Raw genomic sequence first — 20,739 nt, 5'->3', positions numbered from 1 at the left:
GGAAAAATAACATCTCGGACGAGGGCAGGTTCAGGGATTGCCTAAGCGATATGTGTGACTATGTTCCTGGTTGATGATATTACCGGATAAATGAAATTTTAACTTCTTAAACTGATCAAATTATCTCTCCATAAGTGTGACGAACTTTTACCTTCGTAATCGTTGAACCAGTGGCAGCGACAGCAGGCCGAAGTTCAACTTCATCCCCATCCCAACCGCTTTCCCCCACGGAGAGGATTTACTATTTAGTGACCAGACAATTTTTCATTTCTGGTATTTTATTATGCTTTAGGTCTAATTTAGATAGGAATATACCGAGGAGGGGGACATACCTTCCAACCCCATCCCTTCCCATGGGATTTACCCTGGGGTGAATATTTCTATTGGAGTTGTTTGGTTTCTCTCTTCTTTTAATTCGTAGTCTGTGTATTTATCTTGACACCGAAGCCATCATGATCAATGGTAACACGTCGCTTGTTGGGCTTTTCATTTAAACATATCAATATTGTGACTTCGTACTTAAATTAATGATGCTCCGTGATCGCCCTCTTTCAATTCGTATTATGATACATATGCTTCTGAGTAAAAGATTTTCTCGTTAATTATCATTTGATTGTTTGGGGAATAGATTAGTGAGATATACGCAATTCATCACTACAAGTGCATTTCGCATCTGATCTGGAGATTATCTTGATTTATGAAATGGATTATTCTGGTTGATAAATTTAAAAAAGAAAACGTATGAAGACAAGTCTGTCCACAATGTAAAGTTTATTATCGTGCACTAAAATCGAAATAAATTGATTTTGACATCGTTTAATTTAGCAGTTAAGCAACGGTTTGCATGTAGAATACTCCTTAAAATAGCAACATATGTGTATTTAGGCCTAAGTTCACCTAAAAACTGAGTCTTAATAATCATTATGCAGTGTGTTTATGTTTATCACATAATATAATTACATTCCTACTATATTCTCTAAAGTTAGTAATCAATCTCATATCGTATAGTTTTTTTCTTGGTTGATAAAATGAAATGATTTTTTTCTATATATACGAATGAATTTCTTCAGTACTTTTCAAATATCCTATACCAGCCCATTCTATTCTGTAAAGCTCTGTCTACACTATCAAACTAGTTTCACAAAAAAAGTGTGATGTGCCCAAATATGGCAGTAGTATGCTTATGGTAGTGATATAACATCATCGAGTCCATATATGGGTAAAAAAGTTTGATGTGGAGACAGAGCTTAAATTATCCATTTCTATTGCATTTGACCAATTATTGTTCTAATAAGAAGCCCATTATTTTGGTCAAATCTATAATTATGTCATTGTGAAGGTATTTCGTTTATAGTTGTATCTCTCCTATCTATTATCTATTTCCATTGCAATAATGGTCAATTAGTATCTCTAGAAGTATGTATTATTTTCCAATCCATGTCATTGCGAAGACATTTCGTCTGTGATGTTTTGAAACACTCATTCTATGCCAGTTCATTGTCATTCAAATTATACAATACAATTACTTAACCAACGCAGTTAGTTTATTTAACAGCATTCGGTTAATGTATATAACCGATTTACTCTTCTAGTAATCGACAACCATTTATATCCATTTCAATTGACAGTTAATATGTATATAATTACGCCTTAATAGGCCTCTATTTGTGTCCACTTTCTACTGTCATTAAAATGTTCATAACCGACATCTATCTTCCAATCGATCCATTTAGAAAAGAAACAAAGTTAAACTAACCATAATCATTCCAAACATTAACCACGCCATTATTGCAATGACGATTATTTTGAAAAATACTAAACTTATAGCACAGTTTATTACGCAATTTATAAATTCTGCATTTTGACTCAAAATAATCAACATTGTTATTTTAAACACTTAGTATCAAATGAATATTGAATTTGACACACTGTATCGTAAAGGTAACATAGCGTAGGTGTCGTGGCAATACCTGAAGCAAAAAATTATTTTCAATGAACAGTTTATTGATGACTTAAATAAGGTTTTAAGACAGGTTGATTCAATCACAATAATTTAGGATCACAGTAAATCTGATCATGGATAAAATAAGTAGAAGGATATGCATCAATCTGACATCAAACGTTCCATCTCTTTTGCCGAGAGAGCACGGACCGCCCACAATGTTACAGAATAAACAAAGGCTTCTTAGTGGAAAGATAACCTCAACAGAATAAAATAATATGAATAAATAAGTAGATATTGTAATTGGCATGTTAAAGTTATCGTTATTGATCATTGAAAAGGATCCATTTCGTGGCTCTTCATACTCAGTTGCCTTAGCCAATCGTTTTGTCCCGTTGTTCCTGTATGCTGTGAGATCGTTTTGATCTTCTGGTTTTTGCCATTAATGTCATTCTTTTCGTTCACTTTTTGTCCTTGTTTCTAATGACCTATCCATCTCAATTTTGCTTCTATTATTGTATCCATAGTGTATTTAAATTTGAACATATTACTATTACTTTTATACTGTTTTCGGATGCAATACATTCCGTAGAGTTAATAAGCGTGTTATAGCCCGCTGGCGAGTAAACAATAGTATAGTTAAGTTTTTGTTAATAAAAGTAGGTCTATAGTATCAAAAGTTGAAGAGTTTTGATTTTTAAATATAAATAAATAATGCTTCTTTCGTTTTTATTTTGTCCTGTTTTGTGTCTATGTGTATTTAATTTCTACGTTTTTGCTGAATACAATTTACGAGACAAGTAAAAACACATACTATCTTTCTATACCGTTTGTAGGTCTAAGTTGAAACTGAAATTGCGTTCAATTTGATTTTAGATTGAAAATCGTTGGCAAATAACTTTCTCTCTTCGTGTCAAATTATTTCATAGCTATATATAGGATATATAGTATAATGATGGACGAATCAAACTTTAAGCCGAACGGTAATATTATTTAAGAAGTTGAACTTTATATTGAACTAGAACAGTGTTTTTTTTTTATTATACAAAATACAAAATGATGGCAATTTGATTAGCAATATCAGTTGACCATTGGAGAAATTTATAAAAGGTAAATGGAATTTATTGATTTTTCTGCATTTAATAAAGTTCTTTTATTTAAATTTCCGATAGATTAGGTTTACGGTCTTTATTATTTATAGCAATGTTTACAATCCAGGCCAAGGCAATTCTTTTATCAATCGTGTTGCTTAGATTGTCTATGATTCTTTAAAGCTGTATTGCCCCTCAGAACCTTGACAAATTAAGATTATTAAAATAAGAATTTGAAAAGGCCATTTTGCAATAAGTTATTCACTCCAGTAGATAAAAAAAAACCGAACAAAATAGTTTTACTTATAATGAGAAAAGAAACAGTTAAATTTAAGAAAGGAAAAGTTGACTGTTTTTTGCTTTTACAGTTTTTTTAAAGTAAATAATAGTTTTTTCTTATGTCTTATATTTTTAATTTATTTATTTATTCAATTTTCTGCCATACAATACAAAGAAGACAGAACAAATATAAAGGGCAAGGAAAGACCAAACAGGTGCTAACACCTACAGAGCACAGAAATAAACCAAAAACAAATTACGTTCTACAATTAAAGCATCTACAAGAAAGTAACCAACTACACAAATTTTCAATATCAAAATGATTTATGTCATACGGTATTTAACAACAAAACATTATTTTTCTAGGGGACAATATATCTTATATCATATATTTATTGTCATATTGCCACTTCACAGGCCCTAGACATGATATCGTTCGAGAATCGGCTGTAAATTTGTCATTCTCTATATTTTTTGTGAATTCGAGGCTCTGTTTATGCGTATGCCATTTTTGGGGGTAATTTGTTTTGTTTGATTATTAAAAATTGTCAGGTTTTTTCCAAAATGTGTTTGATAAACTTCTGTATAGGTTCTTTAAATCGTATTAATGTTGTTACATTTAAAATGTACAAAATAGGACTCTACTATAGATGAGTTTGAGAGTATGCAATTGCAACGACTTAATAGAAATGCATGTGAGATTATAAAATCAATGCGAAAGTCATACACTTATTACATTTGCATAAATCGATATTATTTTTAATTCCTTATACAAGTTCGATACAAGTTCAAAATAGAATCACAATGCTCCAAACAGGTGTCTCACCCCGTAACAATATCTTCTTGTTCAGGATTTGTCAGTTCATAGTAGAACATGTCTCTCCTCCAACGCTCTCTATTTGCTTCTCTTTTTTGTTATTCTCAACCAGTTTTTGTTTATATTTCCTCATATTGCATATGGTAATCCTTATATAGTGAAAGGATGCAAGGGCCAACATTGAAAAAATAATTATATAAATTACAGAAAATTAGACCATATGATCTTAACAAGTGTACCAATCTACATCACAGATGTATCAGCACGGCAGCGGTTTTGCACCGTACCACTTCATGCAATAACCAGATTTACCTTTATCAGCATATGCACGCGCATCAATTTAAAAAATAAATAATTTTAAAAGATTCGTGACATGTGCTTCAATTTTGAATGCTCGCTTATGTAATTATACGAAAACACGACATAACGCATTATTAATCTTTATTTTGCAGAAAATATAACATAGCACGAGTGTGTCCTATATATCAGTAATATTTGAGGTCACTTACAGCCCCTTAGCAAAAGTGGTCTGCGCATTAAATGACGGCGTTATACATTTAGCTTGAGAATAATCACCATTCTAACGCGTAACTTTCCACTTTGATAAGTTAACTTAGCTGTACAATCGATGATTTTGATAATTGCAATTCAACGTTTCATTGCAGTATGTAGTTCGAGAACGAGCTAAATGCACATTTTGTAAAATCTAATTTAGATATCGACAAGTGTTGTTTTTCTCTGACCACTGCTGCACGATCCACAATTCCATCGAGACGATTAAAGCCGGCCCAGGAACTTCTAGGAACCATTGTAAATCGGCCTAACACCATCGAGAACACGAATCTTAAAATGTTTATATTTACACCGAACAAATACCAACCACTACGTATGTTAGAGTTTCTTCGTTTGGCCTTTGAACAGTCTCAAAATGTTCAAATGTTCACTATTTCTATGTATTAACTTTATGCATTAGATCATTAAAAATTGTTGAAACTAGAATCGAAGGTAGAAAGAATATGAGGCACGATAACCATGACTTTGACACACAACAATATTAACATTTTAAGGCAGATGTTTTTGATAATTGATAATTGATAAAAACATATTTATGATTTATGAGATTTAACAAAAATAATTCTGTATTGATCATTGTCATGGATTAAAGCTTAGTTTCCACAGGACGCAATACAAGGAGGTAAGCCGCAACACAAGTGAGTTGACCAATCAAAAGCAATGGATTATTTGAACTGTCGAGTGTGATTGGTCAAATCGATTGCGGCTTACGTTTGCGGCTTTGTATTGCGTCCCAGTTGGAACAAGGCTTTAAAAGAAACATAGTGTGGCTGCAGCACGATCAGTTCTTCCACCACACCGCCGAGAATATGTAGATATTACACAGTACTATTGGTATTTGTCGCAGCCAGATACAAGATCAAAGGATTGTTACGAGTTCCTACCTTGGCAAGGCGAGCTCAGTGTCCCGCTGTTAGATTGCCTTAGTCAAACTGCTTGTACTTGAATTCTACCAGATAAAACCGAAACACTTTTTATTTATCTGACGTTAGAATATTTTAGTCAATTATGATACAGATGATTGTATTAACTTCTTGTGATTGGTCAGATGTTTGCCCTACCCGGATTTGTACTTTATTCAAAAACACTGGAGATTTCATAGTATGGTTAAGATTCGATTTAATTGTATAACACCCTCTTACGCACGCTCAACAGAGATCCTCATATAACAATATTAAACAATTTTATTATGACTGTGATGGCGCTAGTTACACTCCGTTACGCGTGAATAATTGATACAACGTCATAAATATGGAGACAGAATATTGAAATCGCAGTTCACTGTGCGTACGTTAATGCGAATAAATTAGGCCTACGAATGCATTTAGCTGATTGTCGTTGTTTTGTCATCAGAAGATTATTGACCGACATACTAATAATATCGATAACAATAATACTATATTTAATTGAATTTGACTACTAAAACACATTAAACGTTTTAAGTATACCGATTTTATTTAAATTATTCTTTAATTACAGATTGCATTAAAAGCTTTTTCTGGAAGTTGATTAAGGACACTTTTCATCATACCTTTAATGATTTAAGACTAGGATAAAGAAAAAATGAACTGCTTTATAATCGAGACCTGTTTATTTTAGTTGCGCTGTTGATGATCAACCACTGACCACGTGTAAACGCTAGCTAAAGTACTTTAAAAAAAACTAAAAACGGTAAACGTAAAGGTAAGCTTGCATTTATTATTATTATATATAATAGGCTATATTATATATATTTCACTCGATACTGCAGCTTTCAGTGGATAGAGTCTCACTGACTATTGCAAGTCATCTAGATACGTGTCTGACTGTAAGTACACAGATGGCTTGCGAAAGTCAGTGAAAATAGGGTGTCTATTTCTTATAACGAAATTAGATTACAACATCTCCAACAGAATTTCCCTACGACATTGGACAAATTATAGATACAGAGGTCTACCAAGAATCGGCTATGTGTGCCATAGATGTTTAGATTAGTTCTTTATTTATGAAATTATCGTCTCCTAAAAGTAGTTCATGTTATTTTTTTTATTTATTTTTTAGTTCTTAGCAACGAAAGTTATCTTTATTACTAAATCTTATTTCAACATGTATAAATCCTTCTTCATGAGGTTATTTATTTTATACTATAACAAGATAACACTATATCCCATGTTATTTATTCGTATATTGACATCATAGTTGTAGTAGGCTCTAGTGTACATTTCCGATTTTCTACGATGAGCTATTAGTAATCCTACACTGTACACATTCACAACATCATCTCGTGATCTATGTGTCTGAATTGAGCTTATTGTTATCGAATTCCCCAAACAGGCAATTGAAGTTATGCATGTATATCTACCTTAAGCTGAATCAGGTTAGTGCCAGAACTGGTATTAAAACTGTAGTATACGCTGATCCTTTGCTTGACGTTTAAAACCCACAAGAACTAGAGTTACCTTTTATGTTTTGACATTATATGAACTTGTGCATATAACATTTTAAAGTCGCATGTCTCAAAGATGTTTCTAAGAAAATGCTTTTACAGATAATAGCTAAAGTCTTTTCAGTTTCTATAATATTATGTTTGAAAGAAAGTATTTTAGATTTCCTAACGCGTGATTCTCACCGACGCAACGCAAGCGAGTTCGACCAATGACAAACGCCAGTTCGAATGATCCATTGGTTGTGATTGAACCTTGCGTTGAGTCTCTATAGTGGGAACCACGCCTAAGTAAGTCTTTACAACTACCTTGTGAACACGTTCAACTAGTGCATATTATTATAGTTAGATTAAACTATAGATTTAGAAACAGCTGTCAAATAATTTAAAATCAATAAGACTGTATAAATTGTCATTATTGCATAGTTATATTATATTAGGGAAAATATCCAGTATAGGCTATACTGCAGGTATTACAAAATACCCTTTTTACAGTAAACAAAGTAGTTACTGCAGTAGCCCAAAAGATAGAATGATTTCTTCCAGTCTTCTTTTTTACTCAATGTGAATTATACATATTGCAGTTTGTAAGTTGCTAAGTTACTAATAGTGTGTATTTTTTGTGTCTTTTCAGTGTACTAATTATGGCCGAAAATGGAAGTGACGTGTTACTCAATATGACATCTATGCCAGATACAGACCATACAGTGAACATAGGACTGGTGTGTTTTACATTATTCATTACGTTAGTTGTGTTCTTCGGATTTGTTGGAAATAGCCTTCTGATTTCTATTATTGTACGAACTAAAGATATGCGAACTGTTCCAAACTTTTTCATTCTTAGCCTTGCTATTTGCGATATCTTATTTCTAGTATTCATCGGTACAATTTCAGCCTACCAGTTGTGGATGTTACTGTTTGATTTCGGGTATTCTTTTCCGTACAACGATACCTCTTGTAAGATTATTAACACTGTGTTTGTAGTTTTCCAGGCTGCATCCGTGAACACACTGATGGCTCTATCTATTGAAAGGTACCGGGCCGTGTTCTGCTGGAAGAACCGCACCGCTGATCGGTATAAACAGAAGTTTATGAAACACACGATTTGTATAGCTAGTATATGGACGATAGCTCTAGCGTTCGCGATTCCTGCCTTCATCAAAACAACTTACACTGGAGGAACTTGCGAGGTGTTTATCATGGGATCAAAATCTGCAAAGATTTATGAATCGATGCGTCTTGTACTTCTAAACGCTCTACCACTTTGCATAACATGTGGGTGCTATTTCAAAATCATGGTTAAACTGTTAAAAGCAACAAATCTAGGAATACAACAATCGTTTATAAAAAGACGACGAAAATTAGCAGTCATAATGCCAGCGTTAATTCTGCTTGTGACCGGTGCCTGGTCTCCATATATCTCGACCGAATGGGTTCGGGAATTTCACGACGTTTTCGATTTCACCCCTGAGAAGTGGAAACTTCTCTATAAATTCCACATGGCGGGTTTTTATCTAGCAATCATCAACGCTGCTATAGACCCGTTGATTTTATGTATCATAAGTCGGAAGTTTCGTCATAGTATGTTCTGTAGAGTGTCCTGTTTTCAAAATAGGCATAAGTTGCTGTCCTCTACTACACAAGAAACAATGCGCACGTCTTTTGTATAAGAAACAATAGAAAGAAAGAAAACGTATGTTTAGCTAAGTTTGAATTTTGCACCAGGAGATGCCAGACTATAATGGTGATTTCGATGTAAGTTGGTTTGACTTTACTATCGAGAAGGAGAAGTTTTGATGAGTATTGAAATTGGTGTCCAATGGTACATTGCGTCAAGTTGGGCAATTTACCGTATAATGATATTTACAAAAACTATAATAGACATAATAAACGAATTTCGGGTTTTTACAGGGTTTTCTGATTATGTTAGCTGTACATAGACCTTAGCATACTACACTGACAAACTTTTTTTTGCAAAATCGAGCAAACTCTAATCATCTTAAGAACAGTTGTCTAAAGTTAGTTAGCTAGACCAGTTGAAAAGGTTGGGCAAACAACAAAACACAAGAGTGCACAAGTTTACACTCCAGCAAGCTTTGCAAACTCGACCAAGCAACTGAGCTTGCAAACAAAGTGGTGTGCTAAGTGTAGACTAAGTTTGTATTTTTATTTATTTACAACAATATTTAACGTACCTTACAATGCTTTAGTTTGCAAACTCAAGCAAGCTGTGTTTTGCAAGAAAAGTTTCCGTGTGTAGACTAGTTGAGTTCGGCAAAATTCTTCTATCGTACTTAAATATTTCGTCTTTTGTTATTATTATTATTCATGATAAAAAGTTGTTACTTTGTCTATCACCCACTGCTTTAACCCCAAGTACATCGTTTCTGCTTTTTCTATTTAGGTCAGTTAATGTTTTAGACGTCTTGATAAAGTATACTATACTAACACTATATTGGTTAAGTCGTTAGACAAATCATACTTTTTAGAGGAAGAAAGAAAAGTGGGTGACTTAGTATATACAAATACTGAATGTGTACAGTATGTGTTCAATTAAAAAATGTGGCAAATAATTTCATGAGGTGAAAAAGATGAAATGATATATATTTTCACGAGCGAAAACCGAGTGAAAATAGAACAATTTATCTTTTACCTCATGATATTATTTGCCCCATTTCACGAATATAAGGATTCATTATTTGCTTTATAAAATATAATATTAACTTGTATAATGTATATTGAAAATTGTATATTATTATATATTTGTAACTAAGTTATAGAATGTTTAGAGAGCATTTCTCTCACTATATAGATGTTGTTTTTGACATTGGTATAAAGTAATTTGATTAATAATTTTGTATCATAAACAGGTTATTATTCACCACTAACCTATCGCAACACCGACGGGTTTCTAGTGTTGCTACCGCCATAATTGGTCAACCGGAACCGGTAGGCTCAACGACTATAACGGACCGACTGACAGACTGACGGACAGACGAGAATGCACTGTGTGTAAGACTGGGAATAATTATTAATTAGCCATTTACATGAGTTATTTTTTCAGTCTTTGTATTGGCGGATCTCAAGGGGACCGGCTGTCCGGCCATTCCTCGCCCTCCTAAATTTTAAAATTATGATGCAAAGTTGTGACATTAGGATCATATTTCAGTACTTTATACTAACCTTTTCCGCGGCTTCCCCCTCCCCATTCATCCACTACTCTACTACTGATAAATGTATACTGTACCTTCCACTAGGCGAATTTGTTCGCGCGAATCGAAAACGTCAGCTTATACGCATGCGTAATGTTTCCATCTTCCACATCCCTCTCTCTACGCACGCATAATACGTGCCCGACGCTTTCGATTCGAGCGAACACTGATTCGCCTAGGCCTAGTGGAAAATCAGCTTTATAACGCACATATTTTAATTTATAATATTGTAATAGGTGTATACATGAGAGAACTCTGCGCGGTATAGTAAATTATTTTAGATAGTAGGCCTAGTCCTAGGCCTACTCTTGTAGGCCTACTGACGACCAGACTTTTCGTCGGTGACAAGACAACGTCCTGGGCATATAATATCAATAATTTCAATTAATATGTAAATAATAAGTATAACATATAATAGTATGTAAATGAATAAATGTTTAATTATTTCATTAAATCGGAGCTTAAAATATAATATTTTGTGTTTTTATTCACATCACATGTGTAAGAAAATAAAATAATTTAAAAAAAACTTTTATTTTGACAAATTGCGAATAAATACATTCTTGAACCCGATCAAAAAGGCTAGGTGAAATTATAGATTAAAAAAATGTAAACGTGATCAATACTAATATTTTATTATCCAAGGACAATGTAACTCCCGCCAATTACCAAATAGGGATATTTGTTTACCTCATAAACGTTTGCCCGCGAAAATTGGACGTTGCTGATTGGCTGGTCATTTAAAGAGCCTGGGAATTATTGTAAACACATGTTCTACCGACGCGAAGCGAAGCATTTACAGTATATAGGCCTAGCTCTCTTTGATGCAAAACGATTCTAACAAGCATTGAGTGTAAGTAAAATACTTCTTACTATTTACAGTATATATTGTGTAATGTTGATGCGTTTAATGAAATAAACACAGTTTGCTTAATATTGATTTTAACTTTAAACGTTAAGTGTCACCGCTTCATTCAGGCTTGTCTGTAAAAAAGCTAGGCCTAGCTAGGCGAGTGCCAGCCTGCTGTTTGTCATGGACCAAACAGGACGAATATCGTCCCGTACCCGTGTGCACACCATGGTACTTTGGATAAGACATCGGTAGCTTAGGCTAGACTTATGACAAGTTATGTTTTCTTTTCTCCATCCATGAAAGTAGTGTGGGGTGGGAGTAGCAATATTTCTTATTTATAAATTATTCTTTAAAATATTATGTATGTAATTGTAGGTGTCACGCCAAAATCAGTCCGGCCGGACCAATTTTGGCCGACAAAACTGGTCCGGCAAAACTGGTCCGGCCTGGATAAAATCGGTCTGGACAGTAAGACTGTTTTTGGCAGCCAAATATGGTCTGGTCATATGGTGCGCAAAATTAGTTATAATGTATATATCATTCAAAAAATGCCATGATTAGTCATTATATTGAAAATTAAGGGGTTTGTTATTTTAATATTATAAATTAAGCCTATTTTTTAATTATCATTATTAGTAGCAACTCATCAATAATTAGTACTAATTTCTGTGTAAACAATATATATATATGTTTTTAATCCATTTTGTTCTTTTGTTTTAACATCTTCGTTTCTCCATGATGTTAAAAACAATTTAATTTATTACTAATTTATGGTTAGTCAATCAATAAATCAATTTAATATTATTATAAAACAATTATACCAATATTGACTAGGCCGAGAAAGAAAAAAAAGGCCTCAATCATAAAATACAATCTAGCTGGCAATATCAGCGTCCCATACCCGTTCATGTGAGTGTGTGGCAGACTGAAATCTGACTGAACACTTAAGTCATGTTTTTGGATAAAAAAAAATTTATTTATAGTATTTATCCGACAATATAACTTACAGTACTTATACATATCATGGGATATTTTTCTAGGCACGTTAAAAATACCGTAGGCCTAGTAATTTAATTAAAATCGACAGAAGAAACACCCAGACCGATTTTGGCAGTGGCGGACTGCTTTTGGCCACAAATTTAGAGCCAAAACTGGTCCGGCTGGACCGATTTTGGCCCCGGACTATGTTTGTCGTGACATAGGCATCATAGGCCTAATTGTATTATTTTTAAATTGGCTAGCTAGGCCTACAGTACAGTAGTTTCTAGAGGCCTTCATCATTTGTATTTATCTGGCAGTGCCTGTACACTTTTAATATAGCACTATTATAGCGATGCTTTAAAATGTCATCCTATTTAAATTGTATACAATTAAACATTTTTATTAGAGTAAAATATTTGGATAAATTCTTTATTTGTCACTCTCATAACATAATATAGAAACTTCATTAACAAATATGACCAAAATAAATCAGCTTTGTTCGCTATATATTCTACAGACTTATACAACTAATAATAATGTCATCACTTCCTGATATTCCGCTACCAAAGGGTGTAAATCTTGAATATGAGGCAAAACGTATCAAGAACATCGCAGAGAATAAAGCAATGGTATGTAGGATAAAATAAATGTTTTTATATTGAAAAAAATTGATAATATTATACAATTTATATTCTTAATTATTTAAAAAGAATATTAGATTTACATGTTTACAGAAAGTAGTATTATCATGTTTGATTAAAAAAGAAAATAAAAAATAATGTCCAACTTGCAAGATGTTTTTTTTGTTGGAATACAGTAAATACAATTGGTTCAAATATATTGAGCATTTGGTCAACATTAATACAAAAAAACAGTATCATGTGAATGAAATGAAATCACTCACCGCACATTTGAAATTAGTAAAATTATTTAAATTGAAAGTTGATTTTTTGTTTCAGTTAAAGAAGCTGTTATCTGATCTTGAAGGCATGCCTGGTATTCCCAAACAACCTAAACCAGTTTTAAAGGTAACTATTCATGTAAATTGTTTACTTTTTATACACCCTTTGCCATGAACAAATTGAGCTTAGATTGGGGTTTACTCATACTCACCCTACCCACTCTCCCACTTATTAATTGTTACATCAGTATTAGAAGAACCAATATTTATTTGCAGAAATCACCCAAAGCACAAAGGAGCTTCAGCAATGATCCTGTTCGTCGTCGAAATCCAAGCCGTGTAGCACGCTCTATGAGGAGCCCTCCGTTGACACGATCTCAACAAAAGAGAAAGTATGACGATATTGATGATGAAGATGAAGAAGATACTAAGCAACCAAAGTCTGTGAGTATTCTTGTGACTCAATATCACAACCAAAACATTTAAAGAAAAAGAAAACAAATCAATAGTATAGAACCAAGGCAATCTAACAGGACACTGAGCTCGCATTGCGCAGATGGGAACCTGTAACAGTCCTTTGATCTTATGTCTGGCTGCGACAAATACTAACAGTACTGTACTATGTACATATTCTCTGCAGCATGTGGTGTCTGTTTAAGGGACAAAGAACTGATCATGTCACAGCTCAGCATCATGTTGTTAGATTGCCTTGATAGAACATGCAGACAGTTTCCCATGAATAGGGAGTTTCTGTAATGTTCAAACATATAATTTCCAGGAAATTGTCCCCTTAATAGGTGTATAAACCAAAGAAGAGATTCTACTGCCCTTGAATAGCAGGGGATGTGTGGTAAAACATATTTTATTTTTTTTATTTTAAATGAAAAAAATTACATGTAAAGTTTAAACATTATGCATAAATGATAAAACTTGACCAAATGATTACATTTTTGTGTGACACATACTTCAGATACTGTGGAATATACAAAGAATATTTTCAGTAAAGTGCTTGAACACTGAAAGATAAGAAGTTGGAAACTTAACTCAATAAATTTTAATTCTTAACCTTGAACTATTTGTGAATAAAATAATTAAAAGAGATGCTTATATCACAGATGCTTTTAGACGCATTTCCTTTGAACTGATACCTGTACTCGAATATCTCACGATTATTATGTAGAATTACTTAATACCAACATTTAAACTCGGTCGCATAAATGTAATCTCAGATCAAACAACATTTGATTATAGAAATGCATTAGTAAAATTGATGTTGGTGGTAATGTCCTGTAAACTCACACATTTAGTTAAAAGAGGTTGAATTAATTTTATTCTGGTACTTTTTGTGATGCACATAACATGTGGAAACATGATATCTGCTATACTTTATGATATTGAGTTAATCATGCGCTTTTACAGTTAGTTATGCTGTATAGTTTGAACACTTGAATTTAATTATTGATAGAAAATCAGTAGAACCAAAAATTCTTTGAGAAAATAGGTCTAAGTTATTTAGTCAGTCTTGCACCAGACCCTCCTATAGTGCTGCTTTCTTTGGGGTAACATTCATATTAAGGAACATTTCCTAAACAGGGGCAATTATGCGTTTACAACCCTACAAACCCCTATTCAGGGAACACTTTGTTGAATTTAGAAGGAATTCTACTGTATGATCTACACTATACTATTATTTAATATCTTAAATCTTCAGATGAATAATAAGACAATTCCCAGAAAAAATGATATATAATTATAATAAAAGAAATTAAATTGGGTTGATTTACGTCTTTTTTAATTTCAATATTCTAAAATTACATTTTGTTTTTGAACATTTTTTTTAAGTCAAATTTATGACCTGTTAACAATTTTTGCAAAAATCAATAACATATGTTCTATAGTTTTAAAATGAGCAAATGCATGTTTGCTATTTTTTTAAATTGATATCAATTATCATATAATAAATTGATCAATTATTATAAATTTAATATTTCAGAGATTGTTAATCAGATTTCCTGGAATGATGAAGAAGAAGCGCCATGGATCAGGTAGTTCAGACGATGATGACAGCGTTGGGGACAATAAATTTGAAATCTTTGATGTATGTTTGTATTTTCCTAAAAATAGATGGCAAACTACAGTAAAATTCCAACGGCTATCGATAATATATTATAACCTTTATGATTATCTAAAAGTATATAATCCAATAAAATGTTAATAGTTCAATAAAGCACCTTATTGTCAAGTAATAATGATTTAGTGAAATGGAATCAACTTGACGAATATTTTAATTTTAAAGATGCAATTTCCCTAAAACATGGAAAATAAAGATGAATAAGATAGAATAGACCATTTTAGAATTTAAACAAATTTATTCATTTAAATAGCATTTGACCACAAACGTTTTTTTCAGGGGTACATTATATCTTAAAATTCTCTGCAAGTAAATCTAAAAAATACACATTTTTTTTTTCTTTCTGTATAAGTGTTTTCCTAAATAGCAACTGTAAATATGGTTTTTCCAGATGAGAATTTAGAAAAAAAAAACCATTTACAAAACTAAAATTTGTTTTCCGCCGATTTATTTTGTATTTAAGACAGGACCACAATGCAAAACAGGTTTTCTTTTACCTGATTGTGTAATCCTGTATAAAGATGTTATTAAATAAATAAAATATGAATTTTTTTCTTCTTTGTAAAGACCTCACCAGAATCAAGCCCTGTTAAAAGACGCCGTGCTGTTAAACTTGAATGCAAGAGTGTGGAAGAAATTACTGATGAAGATCTGGAGAATGTTGCTGAACATGTCAGAGAAAAGGTCTACAATAGTGAATATGTAAGTTTTATGTTTCTCAGACATTTTTTATTACCCATTGATTAATTTTTGTTTATAGCTATCAGTTTCTTTAATTAAGGTTCTGTTTCTGCTACAAAAAAATAACCGTTTATTACCCATGTGAATAAATTAACCCAAATTTCTTGACAGCAGAAACAGGACAAATTATCAGTAACTGGTTTAAATGGCAGCCTGAAAATAATGGTTAAAAATACCCAATTAGAGCGCCATTTAATAATTACTGTGCAACTTTTAGCTGCAATGCAAAATAATGGTTATTTGATTGACAGCCACTTTTGAGTCAACTACACTGAAGTAACATTTGAATTGACCGCCAGAAGTTATTGCAATTTGGGTACTGCTAATGATTTCTGTCAATGACCACCCACATATTTAAATAGTTATTTAGGAACAAAAATTGAGCAAAAAGGCAATCGATATATATTTTGAAATAAACGCTTTATACAGCGCTGTGCAGACCCCAAGACAGACGACCCCCCGTTCCTTAGAAGGCCAATAATTAAAAGTCCCTTAGTTCAAACCCTGCTTAGCAGCTAGAGTGTATCGCATAATTTGGTGCTGGCATGGACTTTATAAAGCTCTGTCTACACTGTCTAATTTTATGTGACAAAAAAATGTGATGTGCCCATATATGGACTTGATGATGTCATATTATTATCATATTTGGGCATATCACTACCATATTTGGGCTTTAAAAGTTAAAAATCATTCCCAGTATCATTCAAATGTTCATATTTACCAATCACACTTGTATTATTTCCTCAAATGCCAAGTATTTAATTAATACTTGGTGAATTCAAGTGGTACTGTAAATGGTTAACTATTTTTTTCTATTGATTCGGTTTTCCCAAAAGTGTCCAGTGATGGTATACAAGGTTCAAGATTCTTTATTGGCCCATAACTGGAAATTTCCCTTGGCAATTACACATATGTGTATAATATTATAGTATACATTAAAACATCAAAAGACAAAACATGAAGTGATTAAAATAGATAATAAAAATGTTAAAACTTTGAAATATTTATAAAATTCTATATATTGTAGCAATCATACCCAAATGCAATGTTTCCCTTACGTGAATAAATACTTGTATGGAATATAAAATAATATATAATTTTTTTAAACCCAGGGAACTACATGTCATCAATGCAGACAAAAGACCCTGGACATGAAAACCATTTGCCGTGCAGAATCATGCTTTGGTGTCAGAGGTCAATTTTGTGGACCTTGTCTGCGTAACCGTTACGGTGAGGATGCAAAGGCCTGTCTAAAAGATCCTGTAAGTATTGTAATCTTGTTAAGATATTGATAAAGTACAGTGTATAATTTATGAGGCAGTCACTTAAACAAACATTATGTACGGTTACTTAGAAATTCTTGCTAGATTTATTTTAATAATTTTTATTTTGAACCATATTTTAAGAGGGTTATCGATCCAGCAATTGTTGATCATTTGGGACCCTCAGAACAGATACAATACACAAAATACATACACATGTTAAAGAGTAAATAAAATGTAGTAGCTGATGTATAATAATTCTAACATGGCCCCCTTCTGGCTCTACGCTTGACCCTAAACCTTGTTCTCCTTAGGAATGGTTTTGCCCACCATGTAGAGGTGATTGTAACTGCAGCTTCTGTCGTAAGAAGAAGGGACGACACGCCACCGGAATCCTGATACACCTTGCCAAACACAGTGGCTTCAACAGCGTCAGAGAATACCTTGAAAGGTTAGTGTTTTTATTTATTAATCATAATATAATCACCCTAATGAACAGTTTTAAATTTTACTATCTCAGTGCATATATAGCCACACTTTTAAGGCTCAGTCAATCTATTTTTCGTTTTATGGGTTAGGCCTACTAACTAAAATTAAGAAACAGAATCTTTAATCTCATTTAACAAGTATATATAATTACATATCACAAATTTACTCAGAAGCAATTTATGTTTTATGGTTTTTGTGCTTCACCTCCGTCGAAAAATAAGTGGGGATATTAATTTTCTTACAAATGTTTATATTTTGTATTAAACAATTTTAAACTCGAAGCTGCTGTACCCTTTAATGTCACTGCAATTCCTCTTTGAAAAGCTCTTTATAATAAAATCCTTTTTCTGGAGTTTAAATCCCAAGTTATTTAACTGTAACATATTTGCTGTCAGTAATGTGTACACTAATTACATATACCGATATGGTTTATGAGGAGACCACTAACATTAAATAAGATTGCAATTACATGATATATACTTGCCTCCGGTACAGCCGATAACTTTTGCAATTTCTCCCTAATATACTAAGCTCTCTGAAATGATTGAAGTTGATTAGTTGGTTTCATTCAATCAAAGGTTTTACAGGGCTTGTTATTTAAGAGCTAAATTGAAAACATTCTGTGATTAATAATAAGGCTCGGTAATGCTCTAGATAGCTGGGAAATAAATGTAACGCTTCTCTATGTGCAACATTAATTATTCTGCTATGTAAGAAGAATTTGCCTTTCAATGCTAGTTATGCAGTAACTACAGTTTTTGGTGCTTACTTTGGTACTAATCAGAAATGAAAAGTATGTGTAATTACGCGTAAAAAAACATGCTGAATAATTGCATACTGTTAAGGTAACATGAAGTTACTACAGTAGCTGCAGTAGAATGTTGTAGTACATGTGGATCTGTTAAAGATTTATTTTGTGATGATCTAATTTTAAAGATGTATTGTCCCCCAAAAACATGAAAAATGAAGATTAATTAAATCAGACTTTGAATAGGTTATTTTGTAGTTTTAATAGAGTCAATCACTTCCGTAGAAAAAAAAACGGGACAAATAATGTTTTCACTTGACATGATAAATGGTTAAATTCAACCAAAAATCCATTGGCATTGGTTGGCTGTGTTCCATTTTTCACTCATATAATATTCATATAATTATTATATTTTCACATTTTCTTACATCCTTTCTTTATTCACAGCTTGGCTAGTGTTTAAAGTTGTTGAACATCATTCTTTAGGTGAAGAAAGTGTCTTGCTGAACACTCTACTATATTATTTTTCTCACTTATGTCGTCATTGTAATAAATGTATTTTAATACAGACAGCGTGTCTGCATTATTGTGTTGCTTTATAGTGAAGAGCTGTTTAATTTTTATATTCTGTATTTTCAATCATCATTGGGTTTTTTTATATAAAAAACATTTGTCCATATTTGATTACAATTCTTTTAAATAAATTTTTATGAAAATGTCAATTTTTACATTATATGAATAAATTTGTTACAATCGTTTAAATCGTTAAATTTAAATATACTATTGTATCATCAATTTGTCATATTAACTTTTACATTGTGATTTTAAGAGTTAATTTTTTTTTTTTTTTTTACTTTTTATATTTAAATTTTAAAACAAATCATTCTATTTTTCTTTTTTTTTTTATAACAACTCAGTATAGTTCCTAGTTTGTAAACTATGTATTGTTCTACCCATGATTGTCTTATTGTTGTTTAAATATTATGTGAAAAAGATGTAAAATTAGTATCCATATTTGAATTTTTTATCAAGATTTTACAGACTGTCAAACACACTGTGTATGACTATCTGTACACACTTCAACATAAAATGCAACTAAAATCATACTTCATTTCTGTAAAAAAAAAAATAATTAAAGTATAATTTTGACATGATCCCTTGAGTGCTATTCTACAATAAATTTTATTAAATAATAGTCAGGTGATGTGTTTGAAAAATCTAAATTTGCTTCATGTTGATAATGTACCAAAAACAGGAAAAGCTTGATCGGTTCTACATTTTTCTTTCTCGTTTCCTAAAACAATGATAATTTCCGTCTATTTATAATCGCAAATACTGAAAAATGTTTTCCAAATTATTTTGAGATAAAATCAATTTAACTATACATATTATTAAATATAAGTGTTAAATTGTTATAGGGTTATACAATTTTTATCACAGTTAACAAAAATATAGTATTTCTCCGACAATATTGAAGTGATTGTTTAAAAATAGTAATTATTTCACAAGTACCGTAGTTAAAGATTCGTTACATTTAATGTTCATGTTACAGAATATTGTTAAACTAATTTGCCAGTAATTTTGAATCTAAGAAACTGTGAAAATTAAGTATTGTTAAAGTTGATTTCCTTCAACAATCTTTTCTCCAATTTAAAACATTTTCATGGTTCATTAATTGTTGATTTTAATTATATAATTGTTAACAATGTTAAAGATTTGTGAAGAATTGTATATAGCTTTAATTTTGTCGTAAAGCTTGGTTTCCAAGTTAGTGAGTTGACCAATCACAAGCGACAGTTGGGATGATGCATTGCGTCGTGATTGGTCAAATTACTGACTGCGAGCTTACTGTACGTCCAACGTTGGTTATGTGTAAACAGGTGTTTGGATTTATGCTTTGTGTGAAAAATAGTTTTTTAAAGTTTTACCTTTTTTATTGAAAATTTTATTAAATGAAATTTAAAGAATGTTGAATAAAATGTTTACTTAAAATTCAAATTTACTTATTTCTCCATGTTTGCAAAAATTGATTTCAATAAATGATGCTGTTATTTTGATTGAAGTTTACTGAATGTCCGTTGTTTTTTAAGTTTACAATTACATTAGATATCTTTATCGTTTTTATTTAGTTTCTTCAGAAAGGTAATTGATTGTTGAAAATTAATTAATTGAAAGAGGAAAGTCTCCCTAGACTTTGAAGTACAATCTTGTTTCAGACAATTATGGGAACAAATTTTTATACTGTATATTACGCATACAGTATAGTTGCATTTTCTTCTCCGCATTGGTATGACCAC

At 31.9% G+C, this 20,739-nt stretch overlaps 2 protein-coding genes across 4 annotated transcripts in view; both read left to right on the top strand.

Annotated features, from left to right (window-relative positions):
* LOC144849872 (endothelin receptor type B-like) overlaps positions 1-10,798 on the top strand; it is a 36,796-nt gene extending 25,998 nt beyond the window's left edge. For both annotated transcript variants that reach the window (XM_078706966.1, XM_078706965.1), the window contains exons 2-3: positions 6,182-6,385; positions 7,759-10,798. In XM_078706966.1, the coding sequence (XP_078563092.1) occupies positions 7,769-8,794 (1,026 nt within the window). In that variant the 5' untranslated portion in view covers positions 6,182-6,385; positions 7,759-7,768 and the 3' untranslated portion in view covers positions 8,795-10,798. The remainder of the gene's footprint in view (positions 1-6,181; positions 6,386-7,758) is intronic.
* A 313-nt stretch (positions 10,799-11,111) lies between these two features.
* LOC144849976 (cell division cycle-associated protein 7-like) lies at positions 11,112-20,499 on the top strand. Of its 2 annotated transcripts, none has more exons than XM_078707120.1 (9): positions 11,112-11,189; positions 12,691-12,799; positions 13,130-13,198; positions 13,348-13,511; positions 15,067-15,169; positions 15,770-15,904; positions 17,056-17,205; positions 17,520-17,656; positions 18,890-20,499. In XM_078707120.1, the coding sequence occupies exons 2-9, from the start codon at positions 12,707-12,709 to the stop codon at positions 18,903-18,905; spliced, it is 867 nt and encodes a 288-aa protein (XP_078563246.1). In that variant the 5' UTR covers positions 11,112-11,189; positions 12,691-12,706; the 3' UTR covers positions 18,906-20,499. The 2 variants fall into 2 exon arrangements, with proteins under 2 accessions (XP_078563246.1, XP_078563245.1); XM_078707119.1 differs by having other exon boundaries at positions 13,348-13,515; positions 15,065-15,169.
* The last annotated feature ends 240 nt before the right edge of the window (positions 20,500-20,739 follow it).

This window comes from Antedon bifida, chromosome 8, assembly GCF_963402885.1.
Source record: "Antedon bifida chromosome 8, ecAntBifi1.1, whole genome shotgun sequence".
In the NCBI taxonomy this organism is placed as follows: domain Eukaryota; kingdom Metazoa; phylum Echinodermata; class Crinoidea; order Comatulida; family Antedonidae; genus Antedon; species Antedon bifida.
This window is presented reverse-complemented; position numbering and strand designations above follow the sequence as displayed.

Coding starts and splice junctions, on each gene's coding strand:
- LOC144849976 (XM_078707119.1), top strand. CDS start 12,707: ATGTCATCACTTCCTGATATTCCGCTACCAAAGGGTGTAAATCTTGAA. Junction 13,516..15,064: donor ATACTAAGCAACCAAAGTCT/GTGAGTATTCTT, acceptor TTAATATTTCAG/AGATTGTTAATCAGATTTCC. Junction 15,170..15,769: donor ATAAATTTGAAATCTTTGAT/GTATGTTTGTAT, acceptor TTCTTTGTAAAG/ACCTCACCAGAATCAAGCCC.